The following is a 21,934-nucleotide window of genomic DNA, read 5'->3' as shown; positions in this document are numbered from 1 at the left end:
TCTGAATAAAATATAAAAATATATATCTAAATATAGATATATTTATTAGTATATTAATATATTAATATAATAATATATTATTTTATTATATAATTAATTATATCATAATAAATATATTATTAATATGAATGTAATTGATGTTATATAATTAATAGAATATTTAATATTTACTGTATTGTATTCATTATTTTATCTATTCTATTCTATTCTATTCTATTCTGTCTTATTTTATATTATTTTCATTTATATGTATTTTATTTATATGTATTTTATTTTATATTAATTTACATGTATTTTATTTTGTATTATATTAATTTTATGACATTATTTTATATTTATTTTATATGTATTTTATATGTATTTTATATTATTTTATCTTAATTTTATTTTATATAATACTAATTTATATTATTTTATATGTATATTATTTTATCTTAATTTTATTTTATATAATACTAATGTATATGATATTATTTTATATTTATTTTATATTTTATCTTAATTTTATTTTATATAATACTAATTTATATGGTTTTTATATTATTTTATCTTAATTTTATTTTATATAACACTAATTTATATTACATTATTTTATATTTATTTTATATTATTTTATCTTAGTTTTATTTTATATAACACTAATTTATATTATTTGATATGTATTTTATATTATTTTATCTTAATTTTATTTTATATAACACCAATTTATATACTATTTCATATTTATTTTATATTTTATCTTAATTTTATTTTATACCATATTAATTATAATCTCATCACACAGCCACCTCCTCTCAGGGATTTATTGGAAACGCACAGATCTACATTAAAAAACCCCTAAATCTCTTTTTTCCCCCCTTTCCCATCCCCCAGGGAACGCCAGCCGGGCTCAGGAGGCGCCCTGGTGCAGGTTGTTCATGTGCAGGGTGTAGAAGGCCCAGGGCTCGGGGATGTAAATCACCCCAGGGTATTTCTTCCGCAGGATTTTGTCGTTCCAGAGCCAGCCCACCCAGGCGGCGATGAGGAGCAGGGTGATGATGAAGGAGAGGAAGAGGAAGAGCCCGTTGCTGTCCAGCACCAGCCCCTTGCGCCGCTGGTGCATCACCAGCGCCATCATGGCGAAGAAGGTGAAGATGTAGAGGATGAAGATCTGCCCCTCCGTCACCAGATACCTGCAAGGGAAATTCCTGCGGGAATTCCTGGTCCTGGGAAGGCTGGAGAGCGTTCCCAGCTTCTCCTGGGAGCAGTGGTGATCAGGGATGTCCTGGGTGGCCCTGGGGATGTCCTGAGTCATCCTGAGGCTGTCCTGGGTGGCCCTGGGGATGTCCTGGGTGCCCCTGGGATTGTCCTGGGTGGTCCTGGATGACCCTGGGATTGTCCTGGGTGGTCTTGGGTGGCCTTGGAGCTGTCCTGCGTGGCCCTGGAGCTGTCCTGGTCACCCTTGGGTGACCCTGGGATTGTTCTGGGTGGCCCTGGGGATGTCCTGGGTGACCTTGGAGATGTTCTGGGTGCCCCTGGGTGGTCCTGGATGGCCTGGAATTGTCCTGGCTGACCCTGGGATTGTCCTGGATGACCCTGGGATTGTCCTGGGTGCCCCTGGGTGGTCCTGGATGGCCTGGAATTGTCTTGGGTGGCCCTGGGATTGTCCTGGGTGGTCCTGGATGGCCTGGAATTGTCTTGGGTGGCCCTGGGATTGTCTTGGGTGGCCCTGGAATTGTCCTGGATGACCCTGGGATTGTCCTGGGTGCCCCTGGGTGGTCCTGGATGGCCTGGAATTGTCTTGGGGGGCCCTGGGATTGTCCTGGGTGGCCCTGGGATTGTCCTGGGTGTCCCTGGGTGGTCCTGGATGGCCTGGAATTGTCCTGGGTGGCCCTGGGATTGTCTTGGGTGGCCCTGGAATTGTCCTGGATGACCCTGGGGCTGTCCTGGGTGGCTCAGGGTGCCCCTGGGTCTGTCCCAGCTTCCAGGGATTCAAGTGGCTCCAAACTTCCAGGAGGTTTCATTTGATTTCCCAGCCCCGCCGAGCAAAAGCCGCCCTGGGGATCCCTGGGGAACCGGAGCAGCTCTTCCCAGAGCGTTCCCAGGGAATTCCCAGGGAATTCCCGGCTCAGCCCCAGGCAGGGGGGGCACTCACCAGTAGTAGAGGCTGCTGGGCCCCACCAGGAGCAGGGCAGCCAGGGGCATCCGGCCCCGCCGCGCCGCCGGCGTGAAGCAGCCGGTGAAGTAAATGAACAGGATCAGGAAAAACGGGACGTACCTGCGGAAAACAGCAATTCCCAAAGCTGGGAAAGGCTGGGAGCTGCCCCAAAGCCCCTGAGCTGGTCCTGCCCTCAACCCAGGGCTTCAGCAGAATTCCCTGCTCCCAGATTCCTGCTGCATCCACAGGGAACAGGGGCTGGTGGGGGCAGGAGAATTCCCAACCTTGGGAAATTCCCAATCTTGGGAAATTGCCAAGCTCAGGCAGGAGAATTCCCACTCCAGAACCTTCTGGAAGGCCGAGCTGTCCCTCCAAGAGCTGCCACATCCCTGAGCCCATCCCAGAGCAGAGGAGATCCCTGGATCCACCCTGGCCTGGATCCCAATCCAACCCCGGGCAGCAGAACCCGATCCTGGGGCAGCTCTGACTCTGGAGCTCTCCCGCCCTTCCCTCCCCTCGCAGGGAACATCCCGGGAACATCTGGGAACATCCTGGGAATATCCTGGGAACATCCTGGGAATATCCTGGGAATATCCCAGGAATCACTCACCACATGGAGTGCCCCAGGTACTCATCGTAGTAGTAGAGCAGCTCGAAGGAGTCGATCTGCGCCAGCGGTGGGACGGAAACAAACCCGAGTTACCATCGGTTCTAAATCCTGGTTTGGGATACCCCTGAGCCCGGCTCAACCTGGGGTTCATCATTGATAAATCCTGGTTTTAACCATCCCTGAGCCCAGCCCATCCCATACCAGTGTCTGTGTCCGCAGGTTCCTGTCCCATTTCCCATTATTCCCCATTCCCAATCCCAGATTTCCCGTACCAGGGTCTGCGGGCGCAGGCTGCGGATGACGGGGTTCTCGCGCACGGACAGGTGGTGCTGGTACCAGATTTACCCATCCCATCCCAGCATCTGTAGGTTCCTGTCCCATTCCCCATTTCCCATTTCCCATTCCCATATTTCCCAATCCCAGATTTCCCAATCCCAGATTTCCCATCCCGTACCAGGGTCTGCGGGCGCAGGTTGCGGATGACGGGGTTCTCGCGCACGGACAGGTGGTGCTGGTACCCGCTGAAGATCAGCCGGTGGTTGACAGAGTCCCCCACCAGGTGGATGCTGGCGCCCATCACGAAGGTGATGATGCTGACGTGGACCATGGAGCGAGGGAGAGTCCGGGGGGAGCGCTCGATCAGCTGGGGAGGAAGAGGAGGAAGGGGAGGAAGAGGAGGAGGAGGAGGAGAAGGAGAGGAGGAGGGTGGGAGGAGAAGGAGGGCAGGAGGAGGAGGAGGAGGAGGAGGAAGAGGAAGAGGAAGAGGAAGAGGAAGAGGAAGAGGAAGAGGAAGAGGAAGAGGAAGAGGACGAGGAGGAGGAGGGGGAGGAAGAGGAGGAGGAAAAAGAAGGAGGAGGAGGGGGAAGAGAAGGAGAGGAAGAGGAGGAAGAGGAGAAGGAGAGGAGGAGGGTGGGAGGAAAAAGAGGAGGAGGAAGAGGAAGAAGAAGAGGAGGAGAAGGAGAGGAGGAAGGGGTAAGGAGGAGGAGGAGGAGGGGGAAGAGAAGGAGAGGAGGAGGGTGGGAGAAGGAGGAGGAGGAGGAAGAGGAGGGGGAGGAGGAGGAGGAGGAGGAGGAGGAGAGGGTCAGGAGGAGGAAGAGGAGGGGGAGGAAGAGCAGGATCAGCAGCCGTGTCCCCAAAGCCGCTTTTTCCGAGCAGAGCAAATCTCCTTACGGGGCTTTAATTTGGGCTTTGCTTGTGTTCATTTTTAACCCCACTGGGGTTTATTTTTCACTCCATTTCTGCCTCATCTTGACCTCTTTGTGCTTCATTCTGAATTCTTTTATTTCATCATTTGTGCTTCATTTTTAGTTGTTTTATTTTATTATTTGTGCTTCATTTTGAATTCTTTTATTTTATTATTTGTGCTTCATTTTTACTTTATTATTTGTGCTTCATTTTTAATTCTTTTATTTTATCATTTGTGCTTCATTTTTAATTCTTTTATTTTATTATTTGTGCTTCATTTTTACTTTATTTCTTTTATTTTTGGTGCTTCATTTTGACCTTATTGGGTTTAATTTTTCCTCTGTGCTTGATTTTTACTTTATTTGTGCTTAATTTTGACCTTATTTGGGTTTAATTTTTACTCTATCTGTGCTTAATTTTGACTTTATTTGGGTTTAATTCTGACCTTATTTGGGTTGAATTGATTTTATTTATACTTAATTTTGACCTTGTTTGGGTTTAATTCTGACCTTGTTTGGGTTTAATTTTGACCTTATTGGGGTTTAATTCTGACCTTACTCAGGTTTAATTTTGATTTTCCTAAAAATATCATTTGGGAAAAGAGCTCTGATTCCCCCTGGAGCCAGAATTCCAGAGGGAATGCTTTTGGGATTTGTTGGGAATTCAGTTGGGGTTTGGGAATAACCAACACCCTAAAAACCTTTAAATTAAAATTTTAAAAAAATTAAATTATTTTAAAAATTTTAATTATTTTATTTTAAAATGTAAATAATTTTAAATTAAAATTTAAATAATTAAACTTAAAAAAACTGGGAATGGGAAAAGTCCTGGAGATTCCCAGATTTCCCAGGAACTCTGATTCCTCCTGGAGCCAGAATTCCAGAGGAAAGTGAGAAATTGAGGTGATACTTTTGTGGCATCACAATCCTCTTAATTCCTCCTCCCTGACAGGGATTTGGGAATAACCAACACCCTAAAAACCTTGTAGCCTTTAAAAAACCAGGAATGGGAAAAGCCCTGAAGATTCCCAGGTTTCCTGGGAGTTCTGATTCCTCCTGGAGCCAGAATTCCCAAGGGAAGTGAGAAATTGAGGTGATCCTTAAAAGGCGGCATCACAAATCCCCTTAACTCCTCCTGGCTGGGATTTGGGAATAACCAACACCCTAAAAACCTTGGAAATTTAAAAAAAAAAACCTGGGAAAAGCGCTGGAGATTCCCAGATTTACCTTCAGCAGCAGGAAGGGGGTGATAACGTTGTAAGCCATGTGGAAATAATCTCCAGCGCTGGGTTTGTTCAGAGGAAACCATTCCAGAGGGAAGATGATCTGAGGAGAGAGGGAAAATGTTTGGGATCGCTTGGGAATGCTCAGCTGGACTTGATGGTGTCGGGAGGGATGGAGCTGGGTGGATTTCTGGGAGAAAAATTCCTAAAAATCGCCCTCTGGAAGTTTGTCCTCCTGGCCCTGCCAGGGGTCAAGGAAGGAATTTTTGGGATCCTGCAGCTTCCTGAACCTTCTGCCAACTTCCAGCTCAAAAATCCCATGGGAACGGAACGTTCCTGTATCCCAGAGCTTCTGGAAACCCCGAGCTCTGGGACACAGCAACGGGGAAAAGCAGGAGGAAGCTTCTGGAGCGAAAAGAAAGGTGAGGGAGGGAATTCGGGAAGGGATTTCCTGGGAAAGATCCTCTCGGTCCGTGGTGCTGGGGTCAAGGAAGGCATTTTTGGGATCCTGCAGCTTCTGCCAACTTCCAGCTCAAAAATCCCATGGGAACGTTATGGACACTCCTGGAAACCCCGAGCTCTGGGACACAGCAAGGGGGAAAAGCGGGAGGAAGCTTCTGGAGCGAAAAGAAAGGTGAGGCAGGGAATTCGGGAAGGGATTTCCCGGGAAAGCTCGGTCCCGGAGCCGGCTCCTCTGAGCCCAAAGCCCGGCTCACCATGGCGATGGGGCGCCCGAAATCCAGCACCCAGTTCTGCAGGGTGAAGTAGAACCACAGGTCCAGGTGGAACGGGGACGCCTTGGAGGTGTCCTCGGCCTTGGTCCCGCCGTGCCTGGAGGGGACAGAGGGACACGGAGCCTGGAGCGGCTCCGGCACGAGGCAGAGCTGCGATTCCCCGCCTCGGGAATCCGGGATAACCGAGGGGAAGAGCAGGGAGGACAGGAGGCTCTTCCCGGCCTCCCCAGCGAGGTGAAAAGCGCTGAACTGAGCGCGGCTGTTTTTAACTTTGGTACCGAGAGGCAGAATCCCAACTGCCAGGAGCTGAGCTGAGGAACCGCTGGAATTCCAGCCCCGGGATGCTCCGGGTGCGGCACCAGCCTCAGCCCTGCTCCCAACACCCGCTGGAATTCCAGCCCCGGGATGCTCCGGGTGCGGCACCAGCCTCAGCCCTGCTCCCAACACCCGCACCCAACACTGAGGATCCAACCCCGACGGAGCCTTTCCATGGAATGCCCCTCCAGCACCTCTGGAGCTTCACCTCCCTGCGGGACAAGCGGCTCAATCCCTCTCCCGGTGCCGGGAACGGGATCGGCTGGATCAGCCTCGAGATTCCCGGCCCATGGAAGTGTCCCTGCCCACGGACCGAGAGGATCTCTCGGGTCCCTTCCACCCCGAAGCACTCGGGGATGATTCGGGGAACGCCGAGAGCTGGAGGGTGAGGATGGGATATCCTGGATGAGCTGGGAATGCTGCGGCTCCCTGGGAGAGTCTGGCAAAGCCTGGATGGGCTGGGATAACCCAGGGAAGGCCGGGATGCCCGGGACAGAGGCGAGAGGGGGAACCTTGGGGGACCCCGACTCTGGGGATGTCCTGGACCCAAACCTGGGGATGTCCTGGACCCCAAACCTGGGGATGTCCTGGACCCAAACCTGGGGATGTCCTGGACCCAAACCTGGGGATGTCCTGGACCCAAACCTGGGGATGTCCTGGAACCCAAACCTGGGGATGTCCTGGAACCCAAACCTGGGGATGTCCTGGTCCCTGGTCCTGGGGGTGTCCTGAACGTCCCTGAACGTGGGGATGTCCCGGTCCCCAACCCTGAGGATGCTCCGGTCCCTGAACGTGGGGGTGCCCTGGTCCCCGACTCTCGGGATGTCCCGGTCCCCGATGCCGGTGCTGTCCCGGTCCCCGGTGCCGGTGCTGTCCCGGTCCCCGGTGCCGGTGCTGTCCCGGTCCCCGGTTCCGGTGCTGTCCCTGTCCCCGGTGCCGGTGCTGTCCCGGTCCCCGGTGCCGGTGCTGTCCCGGTCCCCGGTTCCTGTCTGTCCCTGTCCCCGGTGCCGGTGCTGTCCCGGTCCCCGGTGCCGGTGCTGTCCCTGTCCCCGGTGCCGGTGCTGTCCCGGTCCCCGCACAGCCGGGGGTGGTACCCGGGAAGGGGCCGCGCTGTCCGGGGAGGGGCGCGGAGCGGGCTGAACCGGAGCGATTGGATGGAGAGAGGATCCCCATGGAAGGAGGGTTGGATTTTCCCCTTCCCCACCCTCCCCGAGCCCCCGGCCGCGCTCACCTGCCCGGGTAGAGCGGCCCTGCGGGCGGCGGCGAGCCCGGAGCCGCGGCCGGGAACGGCCGGCGCCGCACCGAGCCCTGCATGAGCCCGGCCCGGGGCTCCCGGAGCCGCTCCCGGAGCCTGTCCCGCTGCCGGGGCCGATCCCCGCTCCCGGCCCGGCCCGGGGAGCAGCGGCGGCTGCGCGGGGGCCGCCCCGGGACCGCCCCGGCGGGGCGGGGGCAGCGCCGGTCCCGCCGCCCGCAGCGCCCCGAGCGCATCCCGGCCGCTCCCGGCACCGGGAGAGCCCCGGTACCGCCCCGAGCTCATCCCGGCCGCTCCCGGCACCGGGAGAACCCCGGTACCGCCCCGAGCGCATCCCGGCCGCTCCCGGCACCGGGAGAGCCCCGGTACCGCCCCGAGCGCATCCCGGCCGCTCCCGGCACCGGGAGAACCCCGGTACCGCCCCGAGCGCATCCCGGCCGCTCCCGGCACCGGGAGAACCCCGGGACCGCCCCGAGCGCATCCCGGCCGCTCCCGGCACCGGGAGAACCCCGGTACCGCCCCGAGCGCATCCCGGCCGCTCCCGGTACCGGGAGAACCCCGGGACCGCCCCGAGCTCATCCCGGCCGCTCCCGGCACCGGGAGAACCCCGGAACCGCCCCGAGCGCATCCCGGCCGCTCCCGGCACCGGGAGAGCGGCGGTACCGCCCCGAGCGCATCCCGGCCGCTCCCGGCACCGGGAGAACCCCGGAACCGCCCGAATCCCCCCGATCCCGGAGCATTCCCGGCTGGGATGGCAGCCAGGAACACCGCGGGTGTTCCATCAACCCATGGCGCAGAGCCCGAGGTTTGTTGGGAATGAGGAGCTCTCCCTGGATGTGCAGACGCCGCTCTTCCCGAGTTCCCGTTTCCCGGGGGATGCGGCGCCCGCTGATCCCGGTTTTTGGCCGGATGAATCCATCGGGATGGGATCGCTCCCGGCCAGGGGCAGCGGGAGGGACTCGCAGCCCCCGGGGGTGAATCTGCTCCCGGTGGGGTTTGGTGGCTGAATCAGGAGGTGCATCCCCGGTGCCCCTGGTGTCCCTCGATGTCCCCTGGTGTGTCCCCTGGTGTCCCCTGGTGTGTCCCCTGATGTGTCCCTTGGTGTCCCCCGGTGTCCCCTGATGTCCCTCGGTGTCCCCTGGTGTCCTCCGGTCTCCCCTTACTGCTGGTGGCACCCATAGCAGCAGGGAGGTGACAGCTAGGGGAGGTGACAGATGTGTAACAGATTGTGACTGACAGATGTGTGACAGCTGTGTGACACATGTGTGACAGATGTGTGACAGCCGGGGTCCCCAGAGCCGGGGTGAAGGTGCTGCCGGTGCTGGGGCAGGGTTGAGGGGATGGAGCTGCTGGTTCTGGTTTAAAAAACCCAAAGTGAGCCCAGCCCAGCCCAGCCCAGCTGAATCTGGCTGAGCTCAGCCCAGTCTGACCCAGCCCAGCTAAACCCAGCCTAGCTAAACCCAGTCCAGCCAGCTCAGCCCAATCCAGTCCAACCAGTCCCACTGAACCCAGCCAATCCAAACCAACCCAACCCAACCCAAACCAACCCAACCCAACCCAAACCAACCCAACCCAACCCAACCCAACCCAACCCAAACCAGTCCCACCCAATCCAACCAATCCAGTCCAACCAGTCCCACCAAACCTAGCCAATCCAAACCAACCCAACCCAGCCCAACCCAACCCAACCCAACCCAACCCAACCCAAACCAACCCAACCCAACCCAAACCAGTCCACCCAATCCAACCAATCCAGTCCAACCAATCCAACCCAGCCCAGCCTAATCCAGTCCAGTCCAGTCCCACTGAACCCAGCCAATCCAACTCCAGTCCAGTCCAGTCCAACCCAGTCCAAACCAAACCAACCCAACCCAACCAATCCAGTCCAATCCAGTCCAACCAAGTCCATCCAATCCAACGCAAACCTATCCAGTCCAACCAAGTCCAATCCAACCCAACCCAATCCATTCCAACCAAACCAAACCCACCCAATCCAACCCAACCCAATCCAACCCTATCCAGTCCAACCAACCCCACCCAATCCAACCCAACCCAACCCAATCCATTCCAACCCAACTCAACCCAACCCAACCCAACCAACCCAACCCAATCCATTCCAAACAACCCATTCCAACAGTGAAATGATGGAGCAATATGGGAGGATGGGACTTCATAACCCGAAGCTGTAATTGGACAATTAACTCCAGTGTGGAAATGGATCAAAACTTGTCCATTTAAAATAAAACATTTTAAAAAGTAAATTATTTAACATAAAAGTGCGAAAACTCATCTCGGGTGGAGCCACAGCCAGGCTCTTGTACTGCCCAAGGTGCATCCTTTGAAGGCCTTTAATAAGCACCAACTTTATTCCTTATTTATTAACTCTGTTCCAGGCAGCCTCTCAAGGTGTCACTGCCTTGCCCTCCACGCTTCCAGAAAAGATTTTTTCGGGATCGGCTGAGCTCGGCCTCCCCACTCTGAGGGGCTTTTCCAGAAAAGATCCCTTCAGGATCCTGGAATGGCTGAGCTCAGCCTCCCCACTCTGAGGGGCTTTTCCAGCAGAGATCCGTTCAGGATCAGCTGAGCTCGGCCTCCACACTCTGGAGCGCTTTTCCAGAAAAGATCCATTGAAGTTTGGCTGAGCTTGGTCTCCCCGTTCTGAGGGGCTTCTCCAGCCTTGCCGTGTGGGATTCTGGAACAGCCGAGCTCGGCCTCCCCGCTCGGAGGCGCTTTTAGAGCAAAGATCCCTTCAGGATCCCGGAACGGCCGAGCTCGGCCTCCCCGCTCTGGAGCGCTTTTCCAGCCGAGATCCGTTCGGAATCAGCCGAGCTCGGCCTCCCCCGCTCGGACTCGCTTTTAGAGCAAAGATCCGTCGGTGACCCCGGGATGGCCGAGCTCGGTCCCCGCGCTCTGCAGCGCTTTCCCCGCCCGCCGCCCGTGCTCCCGGAACGGGCTGGCTCGGCCGCTGTTGCCGGGCGGCCCCGCTGAGCGGGCGGGCGGGCGCGGCGGTTCCGGGGCGGAGCGCGGCGGTGCCGGCCGGGCCCGCGCTCCGGGCGGGGGGGCCGCGCCTTGGCTGCGGGGCCGCGGCTGCGCTGCCGCCGGGGCCGGGGCCAGGGCCGGGGCTGGGGCCGGGGCCGGCGCGGCGCGGGGGGCGGCGAGCCCCGGGGCGGCCGCATGTGCGCCCCGCGGGGCTCCGCGGCAGGACGGAGCGGGCCGGGGCAGAGCCGGGCCGGCCCGAGCGGGGCCGTTGCGGGCGGCGGGGCCGCGCGGAGGCGGAGGCGGCCATGGAGGGGCTGGCGGGGTACGTGTACAAGGCGGCCAGCGAGGGCCGCGTGCTCACCTTGGCCGCGCTGCTGCTGAACCGCTCCGAGAGCGACATCAAATACCTGCTGGGCTACGTGAGCCAGCACGGAGGGCAGCGCTCCACGCCGCTCATCATCGCCGCCCGCAACGGGCACGCCAAGGTGGTGCGGCTGCTGCTGGAGCATTACCGCGTCCACACGCAGCAAACCGGCACCGTCCGCTTCGACGGGTACGTGCGGCCCGGCCTGGGCTGAGGGACAGCGCGGCCGGGAGGGCCTGGTGGGCCCCTGGCAGCTCGCACGGTGCTGGGCCTTGCTGGGGCTGGCTCCGGAGCTGGGTGTTCCCGGAGCTGGCGGTGCTCGTGGGGTTCTTGCAGCTCTGGGTTCTGTGGCTCGGTGGTGTTTGTGGGTTCTTGTCAACTGGGACTGTTCTTGGTGGGCCTTGTGGGCCTGTCCAGCTCGGGATGGTGTCACTTGATGGCCTTGTGTGCCCTTCCACCTCAGGTTATCCCATGACCTGCTGGCCCTTGTGGTCCCACCTCAGACTGTTCCATGACCTGCTGGTCCTTGCAGGGTCCTTGTAGCTCAGGGTTTTGTGGCCTGATGGTGCTTGTGACTCTCTTCAGTTCAGGCTGTTCCATGACCTGGTGGACCTTGTGGATAACTTCCAGCTCAGGATTCCGTGATTTGGTGGTCCTTGCGGTCCCAGCTCTGATTATTCAGTGTCTTGGTGATTCTCAGCTCAGTTTTCTGTCACTCGATGTCCTTGTGGTCCCAGCTCAGGCTGTTCCATGATCTGGTGGCCCTGGTAGGCCCCGTCCCGCTCAGCGTTCTGGGATTTGATGGCCCTGGTGGGTCCCTTCCAAGGCTGTCCTGCCATTTGTGATCGCTTCCCTGCCCTCTGCAGAGCTTCCAGGATTTGTTTGAAAACATTTCCAGGATTTTTTTGGGAAGTCAGATCTGCTCTCCCGTTTTCCCAGGCCCACAGGGGAGGCTGCCAGGCTTGGGAATGAATTCACAACATCCCCACCTAAACACCACGTGGGTTTTGGGTCCCACCTGATGCATTCCGAGCCATAAATTTTCCATTTAGGAATTCCCCATGTGGACAGGACAATATTCACAGCCCAGGGAGCTTCTGCTGGGCCAGAGTGCCCTTTCTGGGACGTTTTTGCCTCTGCAGGTGACTCAGTTTTCACAAACCACTTCCCTGTGCGGTTGGATTTTAATTCCTTCCTTTTCCCTTCTTGCTCTTTGGGTTTTTGGGGTTTTTTCCTCCCGTTTGAGAGCAGGTTGAGAATTCCTGGGGTGAGAATTCCTGGAGGAAGGGCCCCCTGACCGGCAGCAGACGCTGGATTTGTGCCTGGCTGGGGTGGGGATGTGTTTTCCAGAGGCTGTGCCTGGCACAGATGGAAGGAGGAGCTGTCGGAGGCACAGTGGATGCAGAGAGAGGAGCAGAGCCCACGTGATTCCCGAGGATTGTCGGATGAGGTGGCTCAGCAGCTCCTCTCCTCTGGGCTTTCCACTTGGAACCCCGAAACACCAAAAAAAATCCCCTCGAGTTGGTAAAAAATCCCCCCTCCTGCCTCTCCTCCTGCTTTGAGACGGGAATATTTTCATGGGATTGCATCCAAAATGAGGAACTTCCCACTGGGAATTCTCTCCGGGATCTTAAAGAGCCTCTGGAGGTGTTGGATTTACAAACAGTCACTGTGGAGCTACGAGGGCTTCACCAAATGATTAAAAATTAAAAATGAAAGTGAAATTCTGATCTTAAGGATATTTTAACTTCGGGGAACGTGGCTGTTTGGAAATATTTCTCCCTCTTGTGTGTTCGGGACGTGCCTTGGGGGGTGTGTGTGTGAATCCTGCCCGTTTGTTTCTTCATTTAAATCCTTCAAAAACCCAGGAATGGCAAAAACAAATCCTTTATTTTACCTGCGGGGTTAAGGGGATGAAAACAGCTTGAAAAAAGGGGATGTGTCCCCTCATTTCCCCGTTATCTGCAGGGCCACGCGGATCTGTGGAACAGCCCAGCTCACAACTTCTGCTTTTTCAGCTTTTTATTTTCTTCCCGAGGTTCCTTCTGTGGTTGCCAGGATGGTTCAGGGTGCGGGACCTCGATCGGCAGCTCGGGGAGAGGGGAAAGGGGAAGTGATGGGAAATTCTGAAGCCAGGGCTGTTGCTGTTGATTAAATCTGGGAGGTTTTTTTGTGCCAAAATGTCCATTTGAAGGTTTCTCTTGGTCTGGAATGTGTCACTCGGTGGCACCGAAGGGATCCTTTAGAGCTCTTCTTCCCAGAGCTCTCCAAACCAAGGCTGGAGTTTTGTAAGTGGGATCTTGGAGGTGGCCAAACCCCTTTGGTCCCTTCGGAGCTCCGACTTCCAACGCTCCGTGCGCTCCCTCGGCCTCGTCCCGGCGAGTTCCTGGAAATCCAGGGCTGGCTGGGAAATCCCCGTCGGTGGCTGGGTGCGGGAAGCTTTCGGAAGAGCATCGACCTAACTCCCTGTCCCCGTCTTCCCCTTCTCAGCTTCGTCATCGACGGGGCCACCGCGCTGTGGTGCGCAGCCGGGGCCGGCCACTTCGAGGTGGTCAAGCTGCTGGTGAGCCACGGCGCCAACGTCAACCACACCACGGTGACCAACTCGACGCCGCTGCGGGCGGCCTGCTTCGATGGCCGGCTGGACATCGTCAAGTACCTGGTGGAGAACAACGCCAACATCAGCATCGCCAACAAGTACGACAACACCTGCCTGATGATCGCGGCCTACAAGGGCCACACGGACGTGGTGCGCTACCTCCTGGAGCAGCACGCTGACCCCAACGCCAAGGCCCACTGCGGGGCTACCGCGCTGCACTTCGCCGCCGAGGCTGGCCACCTGGAGATCGTCAGGGAGCTGGTCAAGTGGAAGGCGGCCATGATGGTCAACGGGCACGGCATGACACCGCTCAAAGTGGCCGCCGAGAGCTGCAAGGCCGACGTGGTGGAGCTGCTGCTGGCTCACGCCGACTGCGACAGGAGGAGCAGGATCGAAGCTCTGGAGCTGCTGGGGGCCTCATTTGCCAACGACAGGGAGAACTACGACATTTTGAAGACTTACCACTATTTATATTTGGCCATGCTGGAGAGGTACCGCGACAGCGAGAACGTCATCGAGAAGGAGGTGCTCCCCCAGATCGAGGCGTACGGAAACAGGTCAGAATGCAGGACCCCTCAGGAATTAGAGTCCATTAGGCAGGACAGAGACGCCCTTCACATGGAAGGCCTGATAGTGCGGGAGAGAATCCTGGGCTCGGACAATATCGACGTCTCCCACCCCATCATTTACCGGGGCGCGGTCTACGCCGACAACATGGAGTTCGAGCAGTGCATCAAGCTGTGGCTCCACGCGCTGCACCTGCGGCAGAAAGGCAACAGGAACACCCACAAGGACCTGCTGAGGTTCGCTCAGGTCTTCTCGCAGATGATCCACCTGAACGAGCCCGTGAAGGCCAAGGACATCGAGAGCGTCCTGCGCTGCAGCGTGCTGGAGATCGAGCAGGGCATGGCGCGCATCAAAACCACCCCGGACGCCGACATCCACACGGCCACGGACAACTACGAGTGCAACATCTTCACCTTCCTCTACCTGGTGTGCATCTCCACCAAGACGCAGTGCAGCGAGGAGGACCAGTCCCGCATCAACAAGCAGATCTACAACCTGATCCACCTGGACCCGCGCACGCGCGACGGCTCCAGCCTGCTGCACCACGCCGTCAACTCGGGCACGCCCGTCGACGACTTCCACACCAACGACGTCTGCAGCTTCCCCAACGCTCTGGTCACCAAGCTCCTGCTGGACTGCGGTGCCGACGTCAACGCCGTGGACAACGAGGGGAACAGCCCTCTGCACATCATCGTGCAGTACCACCGGCCCATCAGCGACTTCTTGACGTTGCACTCCATCATCATCAGCCTGGTGGAGGCCGGCGCCCACACGGACATGACCAACAAGCAGAAGAAAACCCCTCTGGATAAAAGCACCACCGGGGTGTCGGAAATCCTCCTTAAAACTCAAATGAAGCTAAGTCTCAAGTGCCTGGCTGCCCGCGCCGTGCGGATCTACAACATCAGCTACCAAAACCAGATCCCCAGAACTCTGGAGGAGTTTGTCCAGTTCCACTAGGCCGCCTCCGACCTTTCGTGGTGGTGCTATCCCGGGACAACAGCAGACAGCAGAACACACCCGTGTCCATGAAATCCTTTTTCTCCATCCCTTTGGTTTTGGGTTCCTCTGGATTCCGTCTGCGGCCTCGGTTCTCGGGTGGAGGTGGTGGAGGGGGCGGGGGCAGGAAACGCCACATCGTTGTCCTCTGGCTGAACCCGATGGTTGAGATTCTGGTCCCTTTCTTTTTTATTTTATTTTAATTAAAGGAATCCCTTCGTTAGCTCTTTTGTTTTCTAAGCAACACGAGAAGAATCCCCCAGGTGAATCCCGCCGGACGTTTTCGTGCCCGGCGCGATTCGCGGGATGGGATTTCCGACTCCCGGCCGTGAGGCGGGAGAAGAAAACCCGGGAATTCTGCGGCGGTCGGGTTAGGGTTCTCCCGTACCTCGCCGCGCTTTCTTGCCTTTCAGCCGGCGCTGAGGACGGCGGTAACGTTTTAAAATCCCCGTTTCCATCCAAAATTCCCTTTGGGCAGCGATTCTCAGCAGCTGCAGACGCAAGGGATGCTCCGTTAGGAAATCCGGGTGGAAATTCAGCTCCCAGGGGTTGAATTCCGTCAGCGAGCTCTCGATTCCCGCTGCTCCAGTAAGTTTTGAATCACCTACGGACTAAAAAAAAAAAATTAAACCCCAAAAACCAAAAAAAAAAAAAAAAACCCCACCAAACTTTGGTGCCGACCGCAAAAAACCGGAATCATCGTTTCTTTTCCTGCTCTTCCGTCGCTCCTATCCAAACATCATGCATGGATCCCTAGAAACTGGGTAGGGAATTTGCGTTTGTGTGTGTCCCAACATTTCAAAACCGCTTTTAACTCGGGGTTTTTCTCCGTCGTTTCGACGCTCAACACGCACCTTTTTCGTTGTTTTTTTTGTTTTTTTTTGGTTTTTTTTTTTGTTTTTGTTTGTTTGGCTCAAAGTCTGTCCGGCTGCACTCGTGGATTCCGAATCTTCCCGACGGAGCCGTCTGCCGCCAAAGAGAGTCTTCCTTGAACCCGGATTTTCCAAGAAGCGTTGGAATCTGTGCCTCCCCCGAATCGGACTCGAGGATTTTTTTTTTCATGGGTTTTTACTCCTTTGGGTATGGTGGGGGGGAATAAAATAAAAAAAGAAATTAATGAATCTCTTGTTAAAAACTTGATTTTTATGATGAAATCAATAATTCTCCTCTTCATCCAGCTCTTGATGAGCGAGCGATTGTACGGGAACGTCGTGGCCGGAGAACTTTGGGAGGAGCGGCGGATGCTCCGACGGGGAAATGTTGGGACAAGGCTCCCGGAGCCTCCGTTCCTTTGGAACTGTCAGGATGAACGAATGTTCCGTGGGGGTTTTTTTTTGGGTTTTATTTTTTTTGGTTCTTGTTTGGTTTTGTTTTTACAAAAAAAAAAAAAACCAAGGATCCGGGTGGAATTTTGAGGCGAGGTTTGGGGGCACGCGTTTCTATTTGTACGACAAAGAAATAAACATTGAATGTGGAATTAGTTTGGGATTCCTGTGGTTTTGTTTTCGTCACAGGGTTTGTGTCGCTCGGAGGGAAAAGTTTTGGGGTCTGGGTTCGGTTTTCTGGGATCTCTGGAATCCCTGGGGTTGTCCAAGGAAAGCTTTGGAGCAACCTGGGATGGTGGAAGGTGGCATTTTGCTGAGGAGTCCAAAGGAGCAAGGAAATTCCTGGCAGTTTAAATATATATTTTATATTTTTATGTATTTTATATTTATATAAAATATATATTTTCTATTTATATATTTTTATATTTATATATAAATATGTATTTTGTATTTATATATAATATATATTTTCTATTTATATATTTTTTATATTTATATATAAATATATATTTTATATTTATAAAATAGATCTATCATACATGTTTTATTTTTATATATATCTCTATATCTATATACCTATATACCTATATATATTTATATATCTACATATATCTATATATAGATATATATAGATATATAGATTATATATAGATTTATAGATATATATGGATATATAGATATATATGGATATATATATATATAGATAATAAATTTTTATATATAAAAATATAGATAATAAATTTTTATATATATAGGTAATAAATAGATAAATATATATCTAAATTATATTTTTATACATATATAGATATGAGTAAGAGAAAATACATATTCATTATACATATATATACATATATATAAAATATAAATTATAGATATATTTTATAATAGACATCAGATATATATTATATACTATATACTATATACTATATATGTTATATATTATATATTATATTGTATACACTATGTACTATACTCTATATACTATATATAATATATACATATATGCACATTATAATAATAATATATAAATATATTAAAATATATATGTGCACATATAAAATATAAACAAAAAATATAAATATATATGAATATATTTATGTATTACCTATTAGGTAAAATATTTCTATATATTCTATATTTACATAAATAAAATATATTAAAATGTATATATAAATATATATAGGTATAAAAATATATAAATTTATATAGAAATATAAAATTATAATTACATAATACATATATTATAATGTAATATATAATTATATATATTATATATAATATAATTTTATTTGAAATACATATTTATATTTATATTTATATTTATATTTATATTTATATTTATATTTATATTTATATTTATATTTATATTTTTATAAGAAATCCTGGAGGATGCTGCCTGTTCCTGGCTGGTCTCCGATTGTTTCCCTCCGTGTGCCGGGATCCAAATCCCAGGAATGTGGGAGGGAATGAGGGCAGGATCCCGTGGGCTGAGCTCAGGGATCCCCGGCTCCTCCTTGGATGGGAATCCCAGGATTTGGGCTCTCCGGGGAATCCTTGCACCCCAGCCGGACCCCGGAGCTCCCAATCCACCAAAACCTGGGAAACGCAGAATTCCCGCTCCAGGTGAGGATGGAAAATCTCATCTGGGAATATTTTTTTAATCCTGTTTTATACAAAGTTTGGGTCTCCCAAAGGCTCCGCTCGACTCATCCCGTCCGAGCGCATCCCTTTCAAAAACCTGGGAAAACCTCGCATCCCATGGAAAGAAATGATGGAAAAATTCCAGGATTTATCCTCCCCCACCCCGATCCCGGGAAAAAGGAAACAGGACACCAGGAATTTTTAAAATACCGTATTTTTATTCCTTAAAAAATACCAGGAAAAGTATTTCCTGAAGCTCATCCCGCATCCAGAACCTTCCGCTTCCCTCTTCTCCATAAAATTAATATTAGCATAAATAATTCCGCTATGCTGAGGGCGTATTCCCGCCCTCAAAATTCCATGATTTCCATGGCACCAGCTATGTACAGGTATGATACAGGTGGGCTCCCCCGAACTGCTCTGCTGGGACAAAACTCATCAAACTGCTTTACTAATTAATTTTTAAAAAAGATTTTAAATTTAAAAAAATTATTTAAATTTTTTTTTTTTAAAAAATGCAAAATTATTTTAAAATGTGTAAAAAAATTTTTATCATTGAAAATGTAATTTTTTTTTAAAAAAGTGTTTAAAAATTTAAAGAAAAAATTCAAAAATTATTAAAAAATTAAAACATCTTTTTTATTAATTATTAAAAATTTAAATTTTAAAAATTATTTAAAAATTGAAAGAAAAAATTGAAAAATTATTTTTAAAATTAAAAATATTTTTATGAATTATTAAAAATGTAAATTAAAAATTTATTTAAAAATTGAAAGAAAAATTAAAAATTATTAAAAATTTTGAAAATATTTTTTATTAATTATTAAAAATTTATTTTCTTTTAAAAAATTAAAAATGTAAAGAAAAAAATCGAAAAATTATTTTAAAAAACTTCTAAAAATTTATTAATTATTAAAAATTTTAATTTTTTTTTAAAAAAAGTATTTAAAATTTAATTTTTTTCCCCAAGATTTTTACTATTTTATTTTCCTTTTTCCTCCTTTCCTTCCCATTTCCAGAAAAATTATGTACAGCTGGAATTTTGGCGTTTAAGGTGCTTGAAATCACGAGATTTTTCGTTCAGTGCATTCAGACTAATTAACGCCTCCGCTTAATTACTCCGTTTAACGAAGGGGCAGTTTGAGAGCCGTGGCCAGCAGAGCCCAGGATTCGCCACAGCTCCGCCACGGGAAGGAGCAATCCATGGGGTTTTTTTTTGGGATATTATTAAATTTTAAGGAGTTTTCCAGCCCCGCATCAGGGACCCCTCACGTCGGTGTCCCCTCGTCACCGCTGCTGCCGCCTCGGAGAAATCCCACTTGGAAGCAGCTCCCAGGAGAATTCTTTGGGAATTTTCGGTTGGTTTGAGGGGTTTTTTATGGAATCCCAGCAGGAAGCTCCTCTGAGGAGGTTTTTGGGGAATGTTTGCTTGGTTTGAGGGCTTTTTTTATGGAATCCCAGTTGGAAGCATCTCCAAGGAGATTTTTTTGGGAATTTTCGGTTGGTTTGAGGGGGTTTTTTTTTATGGAATTCCAGTTGGAAGCATCCCCCAGGAGAATTTTTTAGGAATTTTCGGTTGGTTTGAGGTGTTTTTTATGGAATTCCAGTCGGAAGCTCCTCCAAGGAGATTTTTTGGGAATTTTCGGTTGGTTTGAGGGGTTTTTTATGGAATCCCAGCTGGAAGCGCCTCCCAGGAGTTTTTTTTGGGGGAATTTCAGTTGGTTTGAGGGTTTTTTTATGGCTTTTAAGTGCTGTCCCACAAGGGGCGTTCTCTCCTCCTGCTGCAAAGCCAAGCTCAGCCCCCAAATCCCTCGGGATCCCGGGAATCTCCGGAGCTGGGAGGGGGCTCCTGGCCCCGGCAGAGTCACTCCATCCCTTGGGAATTCTGCTCCCTCTCTGCCGCTCGCCGGCGGCTCCCGCTCTTGAAGAACCCGAGCTGTGGGAAGAGAAACAAAATCCCACCGTTATCCCAGGAGCTCCGGATGGGATATCAGCTGGAAGTTGGTCCTGGATATCGTTTATACGGAAAAAAGGGGTTTTGGAGGAGATTTTGGGATTCTTGGTGGCGCCGAGGAGCGCCGGACACGGATCCAGAGGGTTCCTCACGCCTGGGAATCTCCAAAATTCCCCCAAAATGCGCGGCCTGAGCGCTGCTCACCTTCCAGAGCGCCAGGACGAGCAGGGCCAGGAGCAGGAGACCTCCCAAGGTGCTCCCGAGGATGATCCAGATGGGAATCTGCCATTCCTCAGGCTTGGAGATCTCAAACGTGATCTGGAGGAGAGAAAACGCTGAGGATTCCAGGCAGGAGCAGCAGGAGAAGGGGAGAGCGGGAATGCCGAGCACCCCTTCCTTCGGGAATGCTGCGCCGAAGGATCCAGCTCGGTTTTCCTGGAAATCCGGAGATTCCAGAGCTCGGCTCTGACCGAGCTCCTCCACACCTGGGTCCCTCCATCCACAGGGATTTTCCCAGCGGGATCAGGGTGTGGCAGCGCCCCAAAACTCTGGGATGAATCCGTATCCCGGGGCTCACCTGGCGGCTGGGATCCTCCTCCCGGAAAACCACGGGGCTCTGGAAGCGCCGCTGGAGCGCGGCGTTGGTGGTGAGCTTCAGTGCCTTGAACTTCAGCTGCACGGAGAGGGCTGGGATCAGCTCGTCCCACATGGAACAGGAGCCCCCGTTCCCAACGGGATCCATCCCATCCCCACGGATCAACCAATCCAAAGGGATTCTGTCTGCCCCCATGGGAGAGAAGGATGCGGGGCAGAATGACAGCAGGTTTTAGGTTAATTAAATCTGCATGAATTAGTTAATTATGGAATGAAACAATCCACGGCGAGGAGCTGTGGGTGCACAATCCCCTAGGGGGAGAGGCCGTGGGAGCGAAAATCACCCCGTGCACGCCTGGGCTACCCTGGGGATGGGAGAAATCCCAAACTTTTGGGGTGTAAAGGTTCCTTTTTGGGGGATTTTTCCCGGGAATCCACGTTTTCCGTGGAGCACTCACTGCTTTCAGAGACTTCATCCAGAGATTTCCACGCAAGTGCAAGTTCAGCTCCTCGTTGGGGGCCAGTTTCACCTCGCAGTCGATGGAAACCACGTCCGAGTTGCTGTGGTTCTGCAAAAGGAAATGTGGGATCGTGGCTGGAAAAGGAGGGAAAATCCCGCCGGGATTCATCCCTGGCAAGCACTGAGGGAGGGAAATCCCGCGTCTCTGTCCTCCTGCGCCGCCAAATCCTCACAGCCTTCAAATTTCCTCCCCTTTTTTCACCCCGAGCTTCCCAGTCCTGCTGGGTTTTGTGCTGTTCTTTCCCTCCCAGTTTTCACTTGGGAAAAAACGATCCCGATCTCTGCGAGCTGGAAAATCCCTCCCCGTAAATCCCGAGTGTCGACGGGATTTATTTGGCTGAGGGGAAAAAGAGATCGACCGAAGGGCTTAAAAATCTCCTGAAAATTCCAGCATCTGGAGTTTTTATCCATGGGCCATCCCTGTTCCAGGTTTTTCCCTGTTTTTGGGGTATCCTGGAGGCAGGATCAGCCCCGTGGAGGTACCAGGTGTGGGGTGCGGGACAGGTCCTCCTCCGCTGGGGTTCTCCGGTAGTCAGTGGTGTTCCCCCAGATGCTGCAGGTGGTGTTTTCCTGTGGGAGAAGCCGATGGAATTCCAGTATGGACACAGGGGTTGTGGTAGTGGCTTCCCTGTGCTCGCATCCCGATGGAATTGGGGATTCTCAGAACCCCCCAGGATTTGCTGGAGCTGGGATTGAGTTTGGCTCGCTGTGGGATGGGGCTGGAGGGCTGGAATCCTATCCTAAACCAGGCTGGAATCCCATCCTAAACCAGGCTGGAATCCCATCCTAAACCAGGCTGGAATCCCATTCTAAACCAGGCTGGAATCCCATTCTAAACCGGGCTGGAATCCCACCCTAAACCAGGCTGGAATCCCATCCTAAACCAGGCTGGAATCCCACCCTAAACCGGGCTGGAATCCCACACTAAACTGGGCTG

At 51.7% G+C, this 21,934-nt stretch overlaps 3 protein-coding genes across 4 annotated transcripts in view; 1 reads left to right on the top strand and 2 right to left on the bottom strand.

Moving 5' to 3' along the window:
- Nucleotides 1-789: 789 nt before the first annotated feature.
- On the bottom strand, nucleotides 790-7,612 carry CLN6 (CLN6 transmembrane ER protein). The gene is made up of 7 exons (XM_086849787.1): nucleotides 7,435-7,612; nucleotides 5,871-5,985; nucleotides 5,159-5,257; nucleotides 3,202-3,390; nucleotides 2,748-2,803; nucleotides 2,135-2,257; nucleotides 790-1,172 (listed from the first exon to the last, which is right to left on the bottom strand). Exons 1-7 carry the CDS (start codon nucleotides 7,515-7,517, stop codon nucleotides 890-892), a joined length of 948 nt encoding a protein of 315 aa, XP_086705913.1. The 5' UTR covers nucleotides 7,518-7,612; the 3' UTR covers nucleotides 790-889.
- A 3,031-nt stretch (nucleotides 7,613-10,643) lies between these two features.
- Nucleotides 10,644-16,443, top strand: FEM1B (fem-1 homolog B). Its single transcript, XM_086848853.1, has 2 exons — nucleotides 10,644-10,987; nucleotides 13,289-16,443. The coding sequence occupies exons 1-2, from the start codon at nucleotides 10,740-10,742 to the stop codon at nucleotides 14,922-14,924; spliced, it is 1,884 nt and encodes a 627-aa protein (XP_086704979.1). The 5' UTR covers nucleotides 10,644-10,739; the 3' UTR covers nucleotides 14,925-16,443.
- Nucleotides 16,444-18,900: 2,457 nt separating this feature from the next.
- Nucleotides 18,901-21,934, bottom strand: part of ITGA11 (integrin subunit alpha 11) — a 32,162-nt gene continuing 29,128 nt past the window's right edge. For both annotated transcript variants that reach the window (XM_086848851.1, XM_086848850.1), the window contains exons 26-30: nucleotides 21,481-21,567; nucleotides 20,936-21,046; nucleotides 20,461-20,556; nucleotides 20,088-20,201; nucleotides 18,901-19,865 (exon numbers count right to left, since the gene is read on the bottom strand). In XM_086848851.1, the coding sequence (XP_086704977.1) occupies nucleotides 19,794-19,865; nucleotides 20,088-20,201; nucleotides 20,461-20,556; nucleotides 20,936-21,046; nucleotides 21,481-21,567 (480 nt within the window). In that variant the 3' untranslated portion in view covers nucleotides 18,901-19,793. The remainder of the gene's footprint in view (nucleotides 19,866-20,087; nucleotides 20,202-20,460; nucleotides 20,557-20,935; nucleotides 21,047-21,480; nucleotides 21,568-21,934) is intronic.

Source organism: Cyanistes caeruleus, chromosome 13 (genome assembly GCF_971803275.1).
Source record: "Cyanistes caeruleus chromosome 13, bCyaCae1.hap1.1, whole genome shotgun sequence".
Lineage (NCBI taxonomy): Eukaryota > Metazoa > Chordata > Aves > Passeriformes > Paridae > Cyanistes > Cyanistes caeruleus.
This window is presented reverse-complemented; position numbering and strand designations above follow the sequence as displayed.